This window comes from Mus caroli, chromosome 12 (genome assembly GCF_900094665.2).
Source record: "Mus caroli chromosome 12, CAROLI_EIJ_v1.1, whole genome shotgun sequence".
NCBI classification, from domain to species: domain Eukaryota; kingdom Metazoa; phylum Chordata; class Mammalia; order Rodentia; family Muridae; genus Mus; species Mus caroli.
In genome coordinates this window covers 103,900,454-103,912,353 of record NC_034581.1, presented here as the reverse complement: position 1 = coordinate 103,912,353, position 11,900 = coordinate 103,900,454, and the positions used below count along the sequence as shown (strand labels likewise).

The 11,900-nt window shown below is 52.8% G+C and overlaps 1 protein-coding gene across 6 annotated transcripts; it reads right to left on the bottom strand.

Moving 5' to 3' along the window:
• Positions 1 to 311: 311 nt before the first annotated feature.
• Dlk1 (delta like non-canonical Notch ligand 1) lies at positions 312 to 10,954 on the bottom strand. Of its 6 annotated transcripts, none has more exons than XM_021179337.1 (6): positions 10,479 to 10,954; positions 10,046 to 10,185; positions 8,729 to 8,792; positions 8,153 to 8,283; positions 5,414 to 5,555; positions 312 to 4,049 (listed from the first exon to the last, which is right to left on the bottom strand). In XM_021179337.1, the coding sequence occupies exons 2-6, from the start codon at positions 10,110 to 10,112 to the stop codon at positions 3,296 to 3,298; spliced, it is 1,158 nt and encodes a 385-aa protein (XP_021034996.1). In that variant the 5' UTR covers positions 10,113 to 10,185; positions 10,479 to 10,954; the 3' UTR covers positions 312 to 3,295. The 6 variants fall into 6 exon arrangements, with proteins under 6 accessions (XP_021034996.1, XP_021034997.1, XP_021034999.1 ...); XM_021179338.1 differs by lacking the exon at positions 10,479 to 10,954 and having other exon boundaries at positions 312 to 3,610; positions 3,764 to 4,049; positions 10,046 to 10,311; XM_021179340.1 differs by lacking the exon at positions 10,479 to 10,954 and having other exon boundaries at positions 312 to 3,544; positions 3,764 to 4,049; positions 10,046 to 10,311.
• Between the last annotated feature and the right edge of the window lie 946 nt (positions 10,955 to 11,900).

Genomic DNA, 11,900 nt, shown 5'->3' with positions numbered 1-11,900 from the left:
GTGGATCCCTAGGGCCCCTGTTCATGTCCCTCCGTTGTCTCAGCTCTATCTCCACCTCCCATGGGCTGCCACGCTGAGGGAGCAAGATACGGACAAGGCCCCCCCCCCCAACTCCTGGTGGTCTCAGGCCTCCTGTGACTAGGAAATGCTGAGGTTTCAAGTCCCCCACCCTTAACCCTGTGGCACCAGGCCACATTGAAAGAGTTGGACCTGGTCCTCAATGGAGGTCACAATATTCCCGGCCTATGTTTAAGGCCATCACGGGTGGGGCTGATGCAACTGGCGAATCGTAAGTAAATAGCAAACACAAGTAAAGCCCTTGTTCCTTTATTTAACAATAAACAAGGTTGTTGTTTCTTTTTGCATTGCGTCTGGACTTGCCTGCCAAAAAGAAAAATGGGGGAAGCTAGAAAGAGCGCCCTGGTGGACATTTCCTTGACATTTTGGTTACAGAATTATCACCACTTTTAATTTGGGGTCAGATTAGTTTGAAAATGTCCCAGACAGCTGTCTTTTAGCTTCACCACCCGTTGCGTACACTGCACTACACCAAACACAGGAGATGTGTATGGGCAGCCAGAGATCTGATGCTCTCAGCAGATATTGTGAGGTCGCAGATGGACCCTTTCTGCGGACGTGAAGACCAGGGTGAGACTGCAAACGCTGCTCCTGTTGTGTGGGTGGATGCCGTGGAATTTTGACGGGGCCGCCTCATTGATGTTGGTTTCTTGATCTTTGTTCACTTTGGAAGGTGAGGTGGTGGCACTCTGAGGGAGGCACCTGCTCTGGGCCATCCGGCTTCCACAGAGTTTTGGGGTTTTGCCTGCCCTGTGCTTGGCTTCCTGGGGGCACATGCATGTCTACTCCCCTCCCAGACTATGCCCCTCAGCCTGCACATCCCACAGCTCCAAGAACACTCACTGCCTTACACTCTGCAGGTGCTTGGAAGCACTCCCTGGCTGGATGGATGGTGGATGATGGATCTTTTGGATGGAGGAGGAGTTGCTAGAACAGCCGGGCCCCCTTTGTCACGAGAGACACAGAGACACGGCTGCTCTCCACAACACGGAGATCAAAAATAAAAAAAAAAAAATGGAGAAATAGGCTGTTTTGTCCAATTGTAGAATTCCAAATTGGGGAAACCGAGGAACATAATTATTCGCAGACTCGGTCAAGGTCTCACGCTGAGAGGCCAGGAAGGGTATCAGAAACCCACCTGGCATATGTCAATATCTTTTTTTAAATTTTTTTTTTTAGATTTTATTTCTTAAAATGAACTCAAAATGAGATGGGATAATGAGGTGATTGTGATGGGGCTGGTTTGCCTCAGGGCGGGACTGATTGAGGCAGGGGAGGGGCCTGGAGGGAGGGAGGGAGGGAACCAGGGGAAGAGGGGCTAGGAGCCAGGGATATGGGAGGTGGTGGGGATTTGGGGAGCTGGGACACACCCTCATCAGGATGAGGCTGGGGCTAAATGGGAGAGGGATTTCAGGGTGGGACTGGAAGGGGCTTGGGCTGAAGGTAATGAATGACCAATGGCTGGGGAGAGATTCTTTGAGTCAGGGCTTTGGGTGAAATGAACCTGGGGTAGAGGTTGGAGAGGTGATTGGGTTGATAATGTGTGACAACGGAGACGCGTATGACCAATGGCTGATGACCATGAAGTGTGTGCTGTGATCATGATTCGAACAGCAACGGTGACAATGACTTGCAAGCAAGTACTCAGAGCAAGGTAAACACGGCTCACACTTAAAGCTTAGGAGCATAGGTTCCTACCCAAATAATCTAAGAAGCAAAATATTCCTAACAGGGACCCAAGGACTGTGTAGCACCCAGACCCCAAACAAGAGCCAGGAAGCTACACAGGGCTCTCTCCCATTTCTTTCTACTTTTTTTTGTTTTGTTTTGTTTTGTTTTGTTTTGCAAAAAAAAAAAAAAAAAGATAGATGCTCTTTTAAAAAATAAGTCAAAATTCTACTTAAGAAGCTGGCTAGGTGTTTGGGGATCTGAGGGCCCTAACCTCAGCCACACAAAGGTACATCCATGGCTGTGGACAGCTGCTTTCCCACTTTTGCCACAGAACAAGAAAACACCCCACAAGCCATAGTGTCACTAAAGCCTGTGCAAACCTTGGTGGGGATTGCATTGCTCACTCAGATTCTGCCGGGGGGGCACTTGTGGTTCGAGGTACACTGAAGTCTGAAAGCTCATTTCTACTCTACATCAGGGTGAGGGGCAGATATGGGGTGGGGTCTGAGGGGCATGAGGTGGAGTCTTGGGCTGGGGTGGGGAATGGGTTGCTCAAGAGGCAACACCAAATGGCACATTTTGACCTAAAGGGGCCAATTTTTCCCAAACTGGACATGAGCCAGGAGGCTCCCCATTTTGAGAAACGCTATTGGGATCGACGTCAATATCAAGTGTACAGCCAGGATAGGCCAAAACCTTTCGGATCCCAGGATGAGACCAAGTCTCCATCAGATCCTACTCTTGGAGTCAAGAAGTGTTTTGGTATATATCCATCGTTCCTAATTCTGAATTTGGGAGCTAGAGAGGACTTTGGTGTTTGGGTGTCTGCACCCCTCCCTTATGGGGAGGGGTGGGGAAGTAGCCCAGGGTTGGAGGTGGGGGAATCTCGCCAAGGGTCACACAGCGAGTTCGCAGCTGGGTTAGGACTAGGTCCCAACCTCTCTGCCAGCAGCCAACCTGGGGTCTCTCTCTGCCTGGCACACAGCCACTACACACTGCAGAGTCACAATCAATCGGAAAGATCTAAGGGTTGCGGTGTGAGACTTGATGTGAGTGTGCGTGAGAATTAACGAACGAAAGAGTTTAGCCCTTTTCACAGTGAGTGGTCAAGCACAACACTCTTATGGTTTCACGAGGACCTGGTGGCTGACACCCCCTCCAGGAGAGGGACCTCAGCACCAAGTCCTGGTTCTGTTACCATGTTTTTTTTTGGTCTTTTTGATATTTTATATTTGATACTTAATAAGAGTTTAGAATAACATACTTATTTCTTTAACTCATTTAGAGATGAAATTCTTATTATTATTATTCATTATCATGCATTAATAGGGAGGAAGGGGTTCTTAGATAGCGTGGTAGCATGGCACACAGCAACACAAGACAATATATGTAAGCATAGCGTTCACTCAATTCCACACAATAGAGCAAACTCCACCACAAAAAGCGCAAACCGCGTAGAGAGCTCTAAGGAACCCCGGTAATAGAGAAGGGCCTGGGGTGGGGTGGGGTGGGGTGAAGGGCCTGGGAGTGGGGGTGGGAACGCTGCTTAGATCTCCTCATCACCAGCCTCCTTGTTGAAGGTGGTCATGTCAATCTTCTCGGGGAAGATGATATTGACCGCCAACTCCTCGCCGCTGTTATACTGCAACAGCAGGTTCTTCTTCTTGCGAAGCATGTGATTGTAGCGCAGGTTGGTCACCCAGGTTTCGCACTTGTTGAGAAAGACGATGGCCACGGTGCCCAGCACCACCAGGCTGGTGAGCACGCCCAGGATGGTGAAGCAAATGGCCTGTCCCTCGGTGAGGAGAGGGGTACTCTTGTTGAGCTCTTTCATGGACACCTTCAGGATGTGTTGCTCGGGCTGCTGAACAGGCAGCTCGTGCACCCCGGGGGTCAGGCGGTAGGTGAGCCCATAGCCGCTGGGCAGGTGGGTGACCTGCACGGGGCTAGCCCCGCGCTTCTTCGCGCACGTGGGACCCATGAACGGGGGCTTGCACAGACACTCGAAGCTCACCTGGGTGTGCTGGAGGCAGGTGCCCCCGTTCTGGCACGGGCCACTGGCGCAGTTGCTCACCGGGCGGCTGCAGGTCTTGTCGACGAATCCAGCTGGGCAGCGGCAACGGAAGTCACCCCCGATGTCGGTGCAGACGCCATCGTTCTCGCATGGGTTAGGGGTACAGCTGTTGGTTGCGGCTACGATCTCACAGAAGTTGCCTGAGAAGCCAGGGGGGCACAGGCAGGAAGCATGCGAGGCCTGGCCCTCATCATCCACGCAGGCGCCTCCGTGCTGGCAGGGAGAACTGTAACACAAAGACATGGTAAAGAACCCTTGTGGGGGGAGGGGAGCTGGGCTAGGTCAGAGCAGTAGGGACAGAAACGACCTCCCACGTCCTCTCCCATGCCCTTTCCCACCTCTTAGTCTCTCAGGCCAGAGCACAGATTGTAAGTCACTAGTCAGATGGGGAAACTGAGGCTGGGAGAGGCAGCATTAGTAACACTTTGGAGCTAGATCTTTCAGTGGACTCATCCTTCAGATGAGGAGAGTAAAGGGCACAGTTCCTGGGCTCTCCAGGGGAGGTCTACTGTTAGGGGTCCAGTCTGCATCCCCCACCCCGCCTTACCCCACCCCTGATCATCTTTATTTCTAGTGGAGTGGGCCCAGCCATCTATTGTGAGGGGAATCCTTGGGGACTCTCAGTGAAAGAAATACGGGTTGTATCTATGCTGGCGGGAGTGGTGTCTGTGGCAAGCTGTTTAATAGTGGTCTATTCACCCAAGTGCAGCTTGCAAACTGAAGCTGTTTGCTCAAAGCGGAGCACATGCAGCATTTAATGTAAGTGCTTTTAAACGAGCTAGCCCTTTGTCATCTGATAAATGCCAAAACTCCGGGGGAAAGAAAAGCCCCCACCCCCAACACCAGGAATGAGCATTGCAGCTTTGGGCCAAGGGCTGCAGAGTAACTTGGGCTCTGAAAACATCCAAAGGGCCCCTGGGCTCTATTTTGACAGACTAGTTCAAGTCTGTTAGAAGGAAACACGTTGAAAGGTCTCGCTCTGTGTTTTTCCCTTCCCAATAAACAGCAGTGGAGTTCAATGGTCACTACCTTCAATGTCCCTTCTAAATACATATCTTTAGACCCTTATGTTCCTGACTGTTCAAAGCTTCAGCGAATTCCTGGATCTTGAACAGATCTGCCACCTCCCCCACTCAAAGAGCCTCTTTCCCACTAAGGCTAGCTAAATACTTGTGCCCCCTCCATCTCCTCCAATCTCCTTAGACACCCCAGAAAATCCAATTGAAATGCCCTAAACTGCTCCCTACAATACACTAAGCGGGTTTCACAGGCTGGCCCTGCTGAACTCTGTTCTCTTATTATGTTGCCTTTCGAAAATTATCCAGCTTGTCACCTCCACCCCCATTTCAATCAGCATTGGAGCCCGGGGACATCAGGGGAATATGAAATCACCTTCAGGACCTTTTTTTTTTTTAATTATGGAAATGACACATTCCTATATAACTCCCCCCCCCACTCAGAGTGGACTGGTGGGGGCACGGATTGCGGGAGCACATCTTTCATCAGGTTACAGGTCCTCTGGGTTAGGCTGGAAGGGTCCTGGGAGTGGGAGGAGAGGCAAGACTCCTAGAGTGAGGTCAGAATATTTACCCATTGATCACGCAGGGCCCAGCCTTGTGCTCGCAGTCCTTTCCAGAGAACCCAGGTGTGCAGGAGCATTCGTACTGGCCTTTCTCGAGGTCCACGCAAGTTCCATTGTTGGCGCAGGGGGTTGAGGTGCAAGCCCGAACGTCTGGGAAATGGGGTGGGGGTGGGGGAAAAACCCAGTGTTTAGCTTTCCTTTCCAGAAGCCAGTGTGACAGGAACCCTAAGTGGCTCGGCTAGTGATTTCCAAGTGGGGTTTATAGTAAGAGGGTGCAGTGATTCTATGCAAAGATCTTTATTGCTGAGGGTTAGGAAGGTCATGAGTGAGAAAGCCAAGGCCAGAGACGCAGCTAGACCCTCTCCTGGCACCCTAGGAGTGTGGCGACACAAGCTTTATTTCTGAAGTCTCTGTTCCTCCACAAAACAGGGAGCCAGCTAAGATGCCCTGAGGCCTGTCTCCCCTGTCACATCTGCTTCTCACATTTAGGGGAAAGGTCTCTAAGCCTGGGAGCCAGTCAGGGCTGAAGCCCCCACCGGCCCTTCACACATTCCCAACAAAGTCCCCCATTGGGAAACAAGAAGTCTAATTTAACCACAGCTCTGCCTCCCCCAACCCGTGGTCCTTCTGTTCTCAGGTTCTGAACTAAGGGGGTCCAGGGATAAAAAGGCTACATCTTTTGAAGGCAGCAAAATTAGAACTATTGAGCGCTCTCCTGTCCATACGGGTTTCCATGAGCACTGCTGTATCTCCACTGTGTTTTAATACCCCCTGTCAGGACCACTTCATTATTCAGGCTCAGCAAGCCAGGATGAGCTGAACAAAGGGGCAAGGGGTCTCTGACTGAGAAGAGAGACCCCAGCTCCTCTGCAGGGACAGGAAAGGAACCTTTGTGGCTGTTCAACCTGCTGCTCCGCAGAGTTCAGCTCCTTCCTGCTCTGCCTCAGTTTCCCTCCATATAAAAGCAAAGCAAAAAAAAAAAAAAACAAAAAACAAAAAACAAAAAACAAAAAAAAAACCCCAACTCTCTTTGCTGGTCTCTAGGGGTTTTCTATAATTTTGAGCTGTAGAAAGCCAGGGCTAGCCAGAGAGACAGCTAGTGAAGGCAGCCCCCAGGAAGGGTTTCCTGGTGCTAAGGCAACACATGAAGATTTTTTTTCTCTCCTTTTTCAAAGGGCCTTGCACCCTGACTGAGGGGAGACAAGTGTCAATCAACAGAAAAACCTGCAGGAGCCCTGGGTGATGCAAGAAAACATAAAGAGGGTTTATCTTTCCAGGATAGCACCAGCAAAAAAACAAAAAACAAAAAACAAAAAAAAAAAACGTTAGTGCAGAGAGCCTCTGCAGCTGGCTCGGGCTTCCCGGCCCCTGCACTCTTGCCGCCGATTGGGATCTTGAATTTAAGATAAAGATCTGGCGACCACCACCATCCCCAGACTATGCCTGCTCATTCCCCCTAAAGCCTCCCACCCCAAAGGCGGTGTGTGTGTGTGTGTGTGTGTGTGTGTGTGTGTGTGTGTGTAAATCAGCCGCTGTATGAAGAGGACTGAGGGGATCCTTTGCTTGAACTGCAGCTGTGGCCATGCAGGCAGTAAGGGAGAAAGCCAGCAATTACCCAGGGGCTATCTCCCCCCTGGGACAACCCTTGACCCCCGCCATTTCCACCTAGACAACCATGAATCTGATGGAGAGTGGCTATGCAGGCGGAAGGATCTGTGAGGAAGGATTCTGTCTGGAAAGCTGTTTGGGGTTCAGATATTTAGAATGGAGGGATCCTACCCTAGTCAGTGGTTTTTCCTAGCACCCCCAAACAAGTAGCTGCTGCTGCTGCTGTTGCAGGGGCTGCAGAGCCAAGGCCTGAGCATGAGTCAGCTGCAGCAAAGCCTTCCCTCTACCTGCCAAACCACCACTCGGGAGAGGGAAACTATAAACGATTTGAGGGACCCTTTGTTTCTTTGGTCCTTGGTTTCCCTATTTGTCATGGTCAGTGTTGAGGAGACAGTCCCTTGGGCATCTAACCTTCTGCCTTCTTGGTGGGATCTCACCTTAGCGGGCACATAAACCCTTATTCCCCAGGACTTCGTTTGCCTAGACTTGGTGGACAAGGTTTAGTAAATGAGAGAGAATGGCCCTGAAACAATGCAGCTGTCAATCTACGATGATCATATAAATTAATGACGTCAACACATAACACCAATCTGCAACTTAACCCTTTCTCAGCCTCTCCCTACCACCAACCCCTTGTAACACTTGAGTGGTCCCCCTCCCCAATCCCATCCTCCACTCAGCCCACCCCTCCCTTATTTGTTTGTTGGCTCCCTTTTCTTGATGTTTGAACCCTGAGAATCACCTCCCCCACAGCACACACAGAACTCCCCAACCCCCCAACTCAACTCCAGCAACCTGTGCAAGAAGCCCCAGTCAGTGGTCCAGCCACCCTAAGCATGGTGGGTTGTTGTTGTTTTGTTTTGTTTTGTTTGTGAGTCTTTATTCAACAGGCAGTTTCCCCTAGACCCCACCTCAACCTCCCCCCTCAGTCCCCCCCCCCCGAGTTTGGGAACCTTCAGTGCTGAAGTAAACAGTATAGTGAATACATTTGAGGCCCAGCAGGAAATGCTTATACACTATGGATCACATACTACACATAGAGAGCCTTAGGGGTTCTGGAGTATACCTCAAGGTGGGGGGAAAGGGAGGGAGAGGGGACAAGGAGAAGGGGTGAGGGGTAGGCTAAGGTCAGTGCCCACCTATTTCGCAGAATCTCCCGTCCCAGCCATCCTTGCAGATGCACTGCCATGGTTCCTTGCAGACTCCATTGACACAGCCAGGGGCAGTTACACACTTGTCACAGAGGGGACCCTCCCAGCCAACATGGCACCTGTGTGGACAAAGGGGAGAGAGTGGGACACATGAGGGGAGCAGGGGTCCAAAGGAGACTCCAGTTGTCTTCTGCTGTATGGAGAACACTTGGTGGTCTTTGTAGAGTCCCAGGCCAGAGGCTTCCTGGGACAAACAGCAGCCACCTGAATGGAAAACTCAGAGAAGGTGCTGAAGGGCAGAAACACAAGGGTCTTCCAGACCCCCACAAGAACCACAGTTGGTACAGTGATCTACAGTGGCCTCCCCACCCCTGCAAGACACTCTTCTGATCCCCCTCTCTCCTGTACCCCTCCTTCTCTCCCTCCACCCCCCCCACCAGTTTTCTGCAGAAGCAAGAAAGCTGTGACGCAGTTTTTATTTGGCAAAGCACACCCCCTCCTTTCAGCCTGGCTCCAAGACTCCACAGACCCCACCATGGCCCCCCAAACAGCTTCCTCCATTACCTGCAGACATTGTCAGCCTCGCAGAATCCATACTGGGGGTCGCAGGGTGGGTCGCATTCAGCCCCTGAGGAAGAGAAAAGGGGTACACAATTCACCCCACAAGGCCTAAAGGACACTACAAAGTCCATTTTCTCTCAAATGGCCTGGGGACCCTAAACATGGAGTCCAAAGACCCTCTTGGGTCCTACCAGCCTGGCGCACACAGTAGGCATTTCTCATCTGTGAATACCTACCCAGAAAAACAATTGTGCCTGCCCCTAGCCATGGGCTAAGCACAGCACACCCCTGATTCTCCAAGGGCAAAGCAGACACCTTTCTCCCCAAAGAAAATAAGAGCCCCCAGACCCCTAAAAGTAGGAATGAGGGACAATGAAGAGGTAGCCTTTGACCCCTGGTCATTCTGTCTAGCCTCCCATTTGCAAAGTGAGCTAAAGGGAAGATTTCGAGGTCTCTGGGAAAGCCCAGACAAGCCCACCTCCCTAGCCCACAGGTGAAAGTCTAGATTTTACCCCAAGATTAACCCTAGTTAAGCCAGGCAGCCAAATCCTACCTCCCACGTTTCTCCTACCCGACACTGGTCACATTAAAAGAACTGCGCAATAGCTCTGCAGGGCCTCTGAGATTCCGACGCTCTTAAGGGAGTCTGACACTTTAATAGACACCTACTGTATGCATTTACTCATCCAGTTTTCAGCCTTCCCAGACAACCTCCGACCCCCCACTCACAACTATTGGCGCATTGAGGGCTGGGGTCGCTGCGGGAAGGGGCCAACTCTCTCCTGCCAGAGACAGATGGCCTCTGCAGACAGAAGTGTCGCAGCCCCTCACCTAGAGAAACACGCCACACAAGAGGGGCTCCAGCTGTGCTCCTGTTGGAAATTGGGGACTAGGACTGCAAAATCACCCCCCAAAGCCCCCAAGAGCTATTCCTAAGCACATAAGCCGTGACAGACACCCCCAAAGTTGCACCTTAGAACGTTTTTTTTTTCTTAAATAGGATACCTCCCAGCGCAGTCTCTTTTTTTCATACCTCCTCAATCCGCGCAACGACACCCCTCTTGAACGCCACTTCTGCCGGGCTAGAAGGGGCCGGGACCCTCCACCTCCCACAAACCCTGGGACCCCGGGATTGGGCTCAACACGCAAGAGTGGCGCAGGGAGGATGAAGCGGGCACAGTGCGGGGCTTAGGGTTAGGCGGGACGGGCGGGACTTGGGGCGCATGGGACAGGGAGAATGGGGTGGTCGGTGGGGTGGTCGGCGGGGCATCGCAGGCTTCCCCAGAGGGGGCGCAAGCCAAACCGCCAGGGGGGGCTCACCATAGGTGCTGTGGCCGAAAGCCAGCAGGAGCAAGAGGACGCGCAGGAGGGCTCCGGTCGCGATCATCTCGGGGCGGCCTGGGTCGCGGTCCGGGGAGCGGAGGCGGTGCAGGGGCTGCTCCGGGGGCTGCGCTGGGCTTCTGGTTGCGGACCACGAAGGGGGCACGGGCGTCCAGCGGGAAGAAAGCCAGGGTTGCACCGGGGCGCACGCTGCTAAGTGCGGCTGCCGAGGAGCTGCCGCTGCGGCCCGCGCGCCGCCTTTTCGTACTGTCGTCCCCCCCCCCCGCGGCCCCCGCCCACGCCCACGCCTCGCGCGCACGGGGCAGGCGCCGGCCAGTCCCGGTGACCCACCCCCTGGCGGGGCCGCCCCCCAGCGCCGCGGCGCCCGGAAGCGGCTCGAGCACGCGGCCGCACTCTTTGGCTAGACGGGTACCTGCGCACGATGGGCACGCGGTCCGCACACAGGACAGCACGCGGCTGGAGGCGGAGGCGGCGGCGCTCACACAGGCCCGCTTAGCGCAAGTCTCAGGAACCAAGCCAGGCGGGCGAAAGCCCTTGCACGCACTCAGAATACAAAAACGCTCACAGACACAGTAAGACACTTAGGGCTGGAGTCCCGCGCACACATGGCGCGGGTCAGAAGCCCAGGAGGACCCAAACGCACACCACGAAGATGTGGAAGATGCACATGATCACAGATGCACACACGAAAACCACCACGAAAAGCCGAAGTCCTCCGACGAGCCTTGCCATTGTGGAGTTTGGGGAAGGTGCAGATGCACTTGCCCCACGGACCCCCAACCCAAACACACCTTTCAGCACAGGCAAACCTTACTGCCTGTCCCTGGGGCACAGGTCACAGACCAGGGCAGCAGGAACACTGTCCGATCTGCTCCAAGCAGGGGAAGCGCCAGCTATGAAAAGACTGAGAGTCCTCCTGCCTATGCTGCCCCTCCACGCAGCCCGCCTGTAAACACAGGAGACCACTGGTAAACACCGACGACATCATGCGTCACCCCCCACCCCCTCCTCCTCTCGCAGGTACCACAGTCACAGTCTGGGCCTTATCATGCTGAAACGTAAAAGCACTGATTCTTTCCAACATGTACCACCTCATAGCAACACCTATGCCCAGTCCCCAAATCTGTCTCAGATTTGTGGAATCACCCAACACACAAATTACACCAAAGCACACATAATCCAAATCCATCTTTGTTCACAGTGACACATGTTGACAGTCCCGCCAATATGTTCACCGTCAAATGCAGACAGACAGACAGACAGACAGACAGACAGACAGACAGACAGACAGACACACACACACACACACACACACACACACTCACTTAGTGGCTTTCAACCAGGGATGGCTTAGAGGATGGGATGGGAGTGTGTGTGTGTGTGTGTGGGGGGGTATTTATTCTGCCAGTGTCCCTGGGGCAATCCCTTTTTCCTGTTAGCCCCCCAGCAAGGGCTCAGAGCCTTTTACTCAGCCGAGACGCCCCCCATTCCCCATTCTGAGGCTCAAAAGGAGGAGAAGCTGAGTGAACTGATACCTTTATTGGGCCAGGGAAGTGGCTCACTGGGCAAAGGTGCTTGCAGCCAAACTTGAGTTTGATCCTTGACTCCTGCAGTTGTCCTTTGATCTCCACAGAACCCCCTTAAATAAAATGTAAATAAAGTCATTGACATAGCTCCTTTGGTAAATGGGCAAAGGTGCTTGCCACCAAGCTGACAGCTTGAATTTAATCTCCAGACCCCCACACGGTAGAAGAAGAGAATAAGCTGTTGTCTTGTCTGACCACTACATGACTCTCTCTCTCTCTCTCTCTCTCTCTCTCTCTCTCTCTCTCTC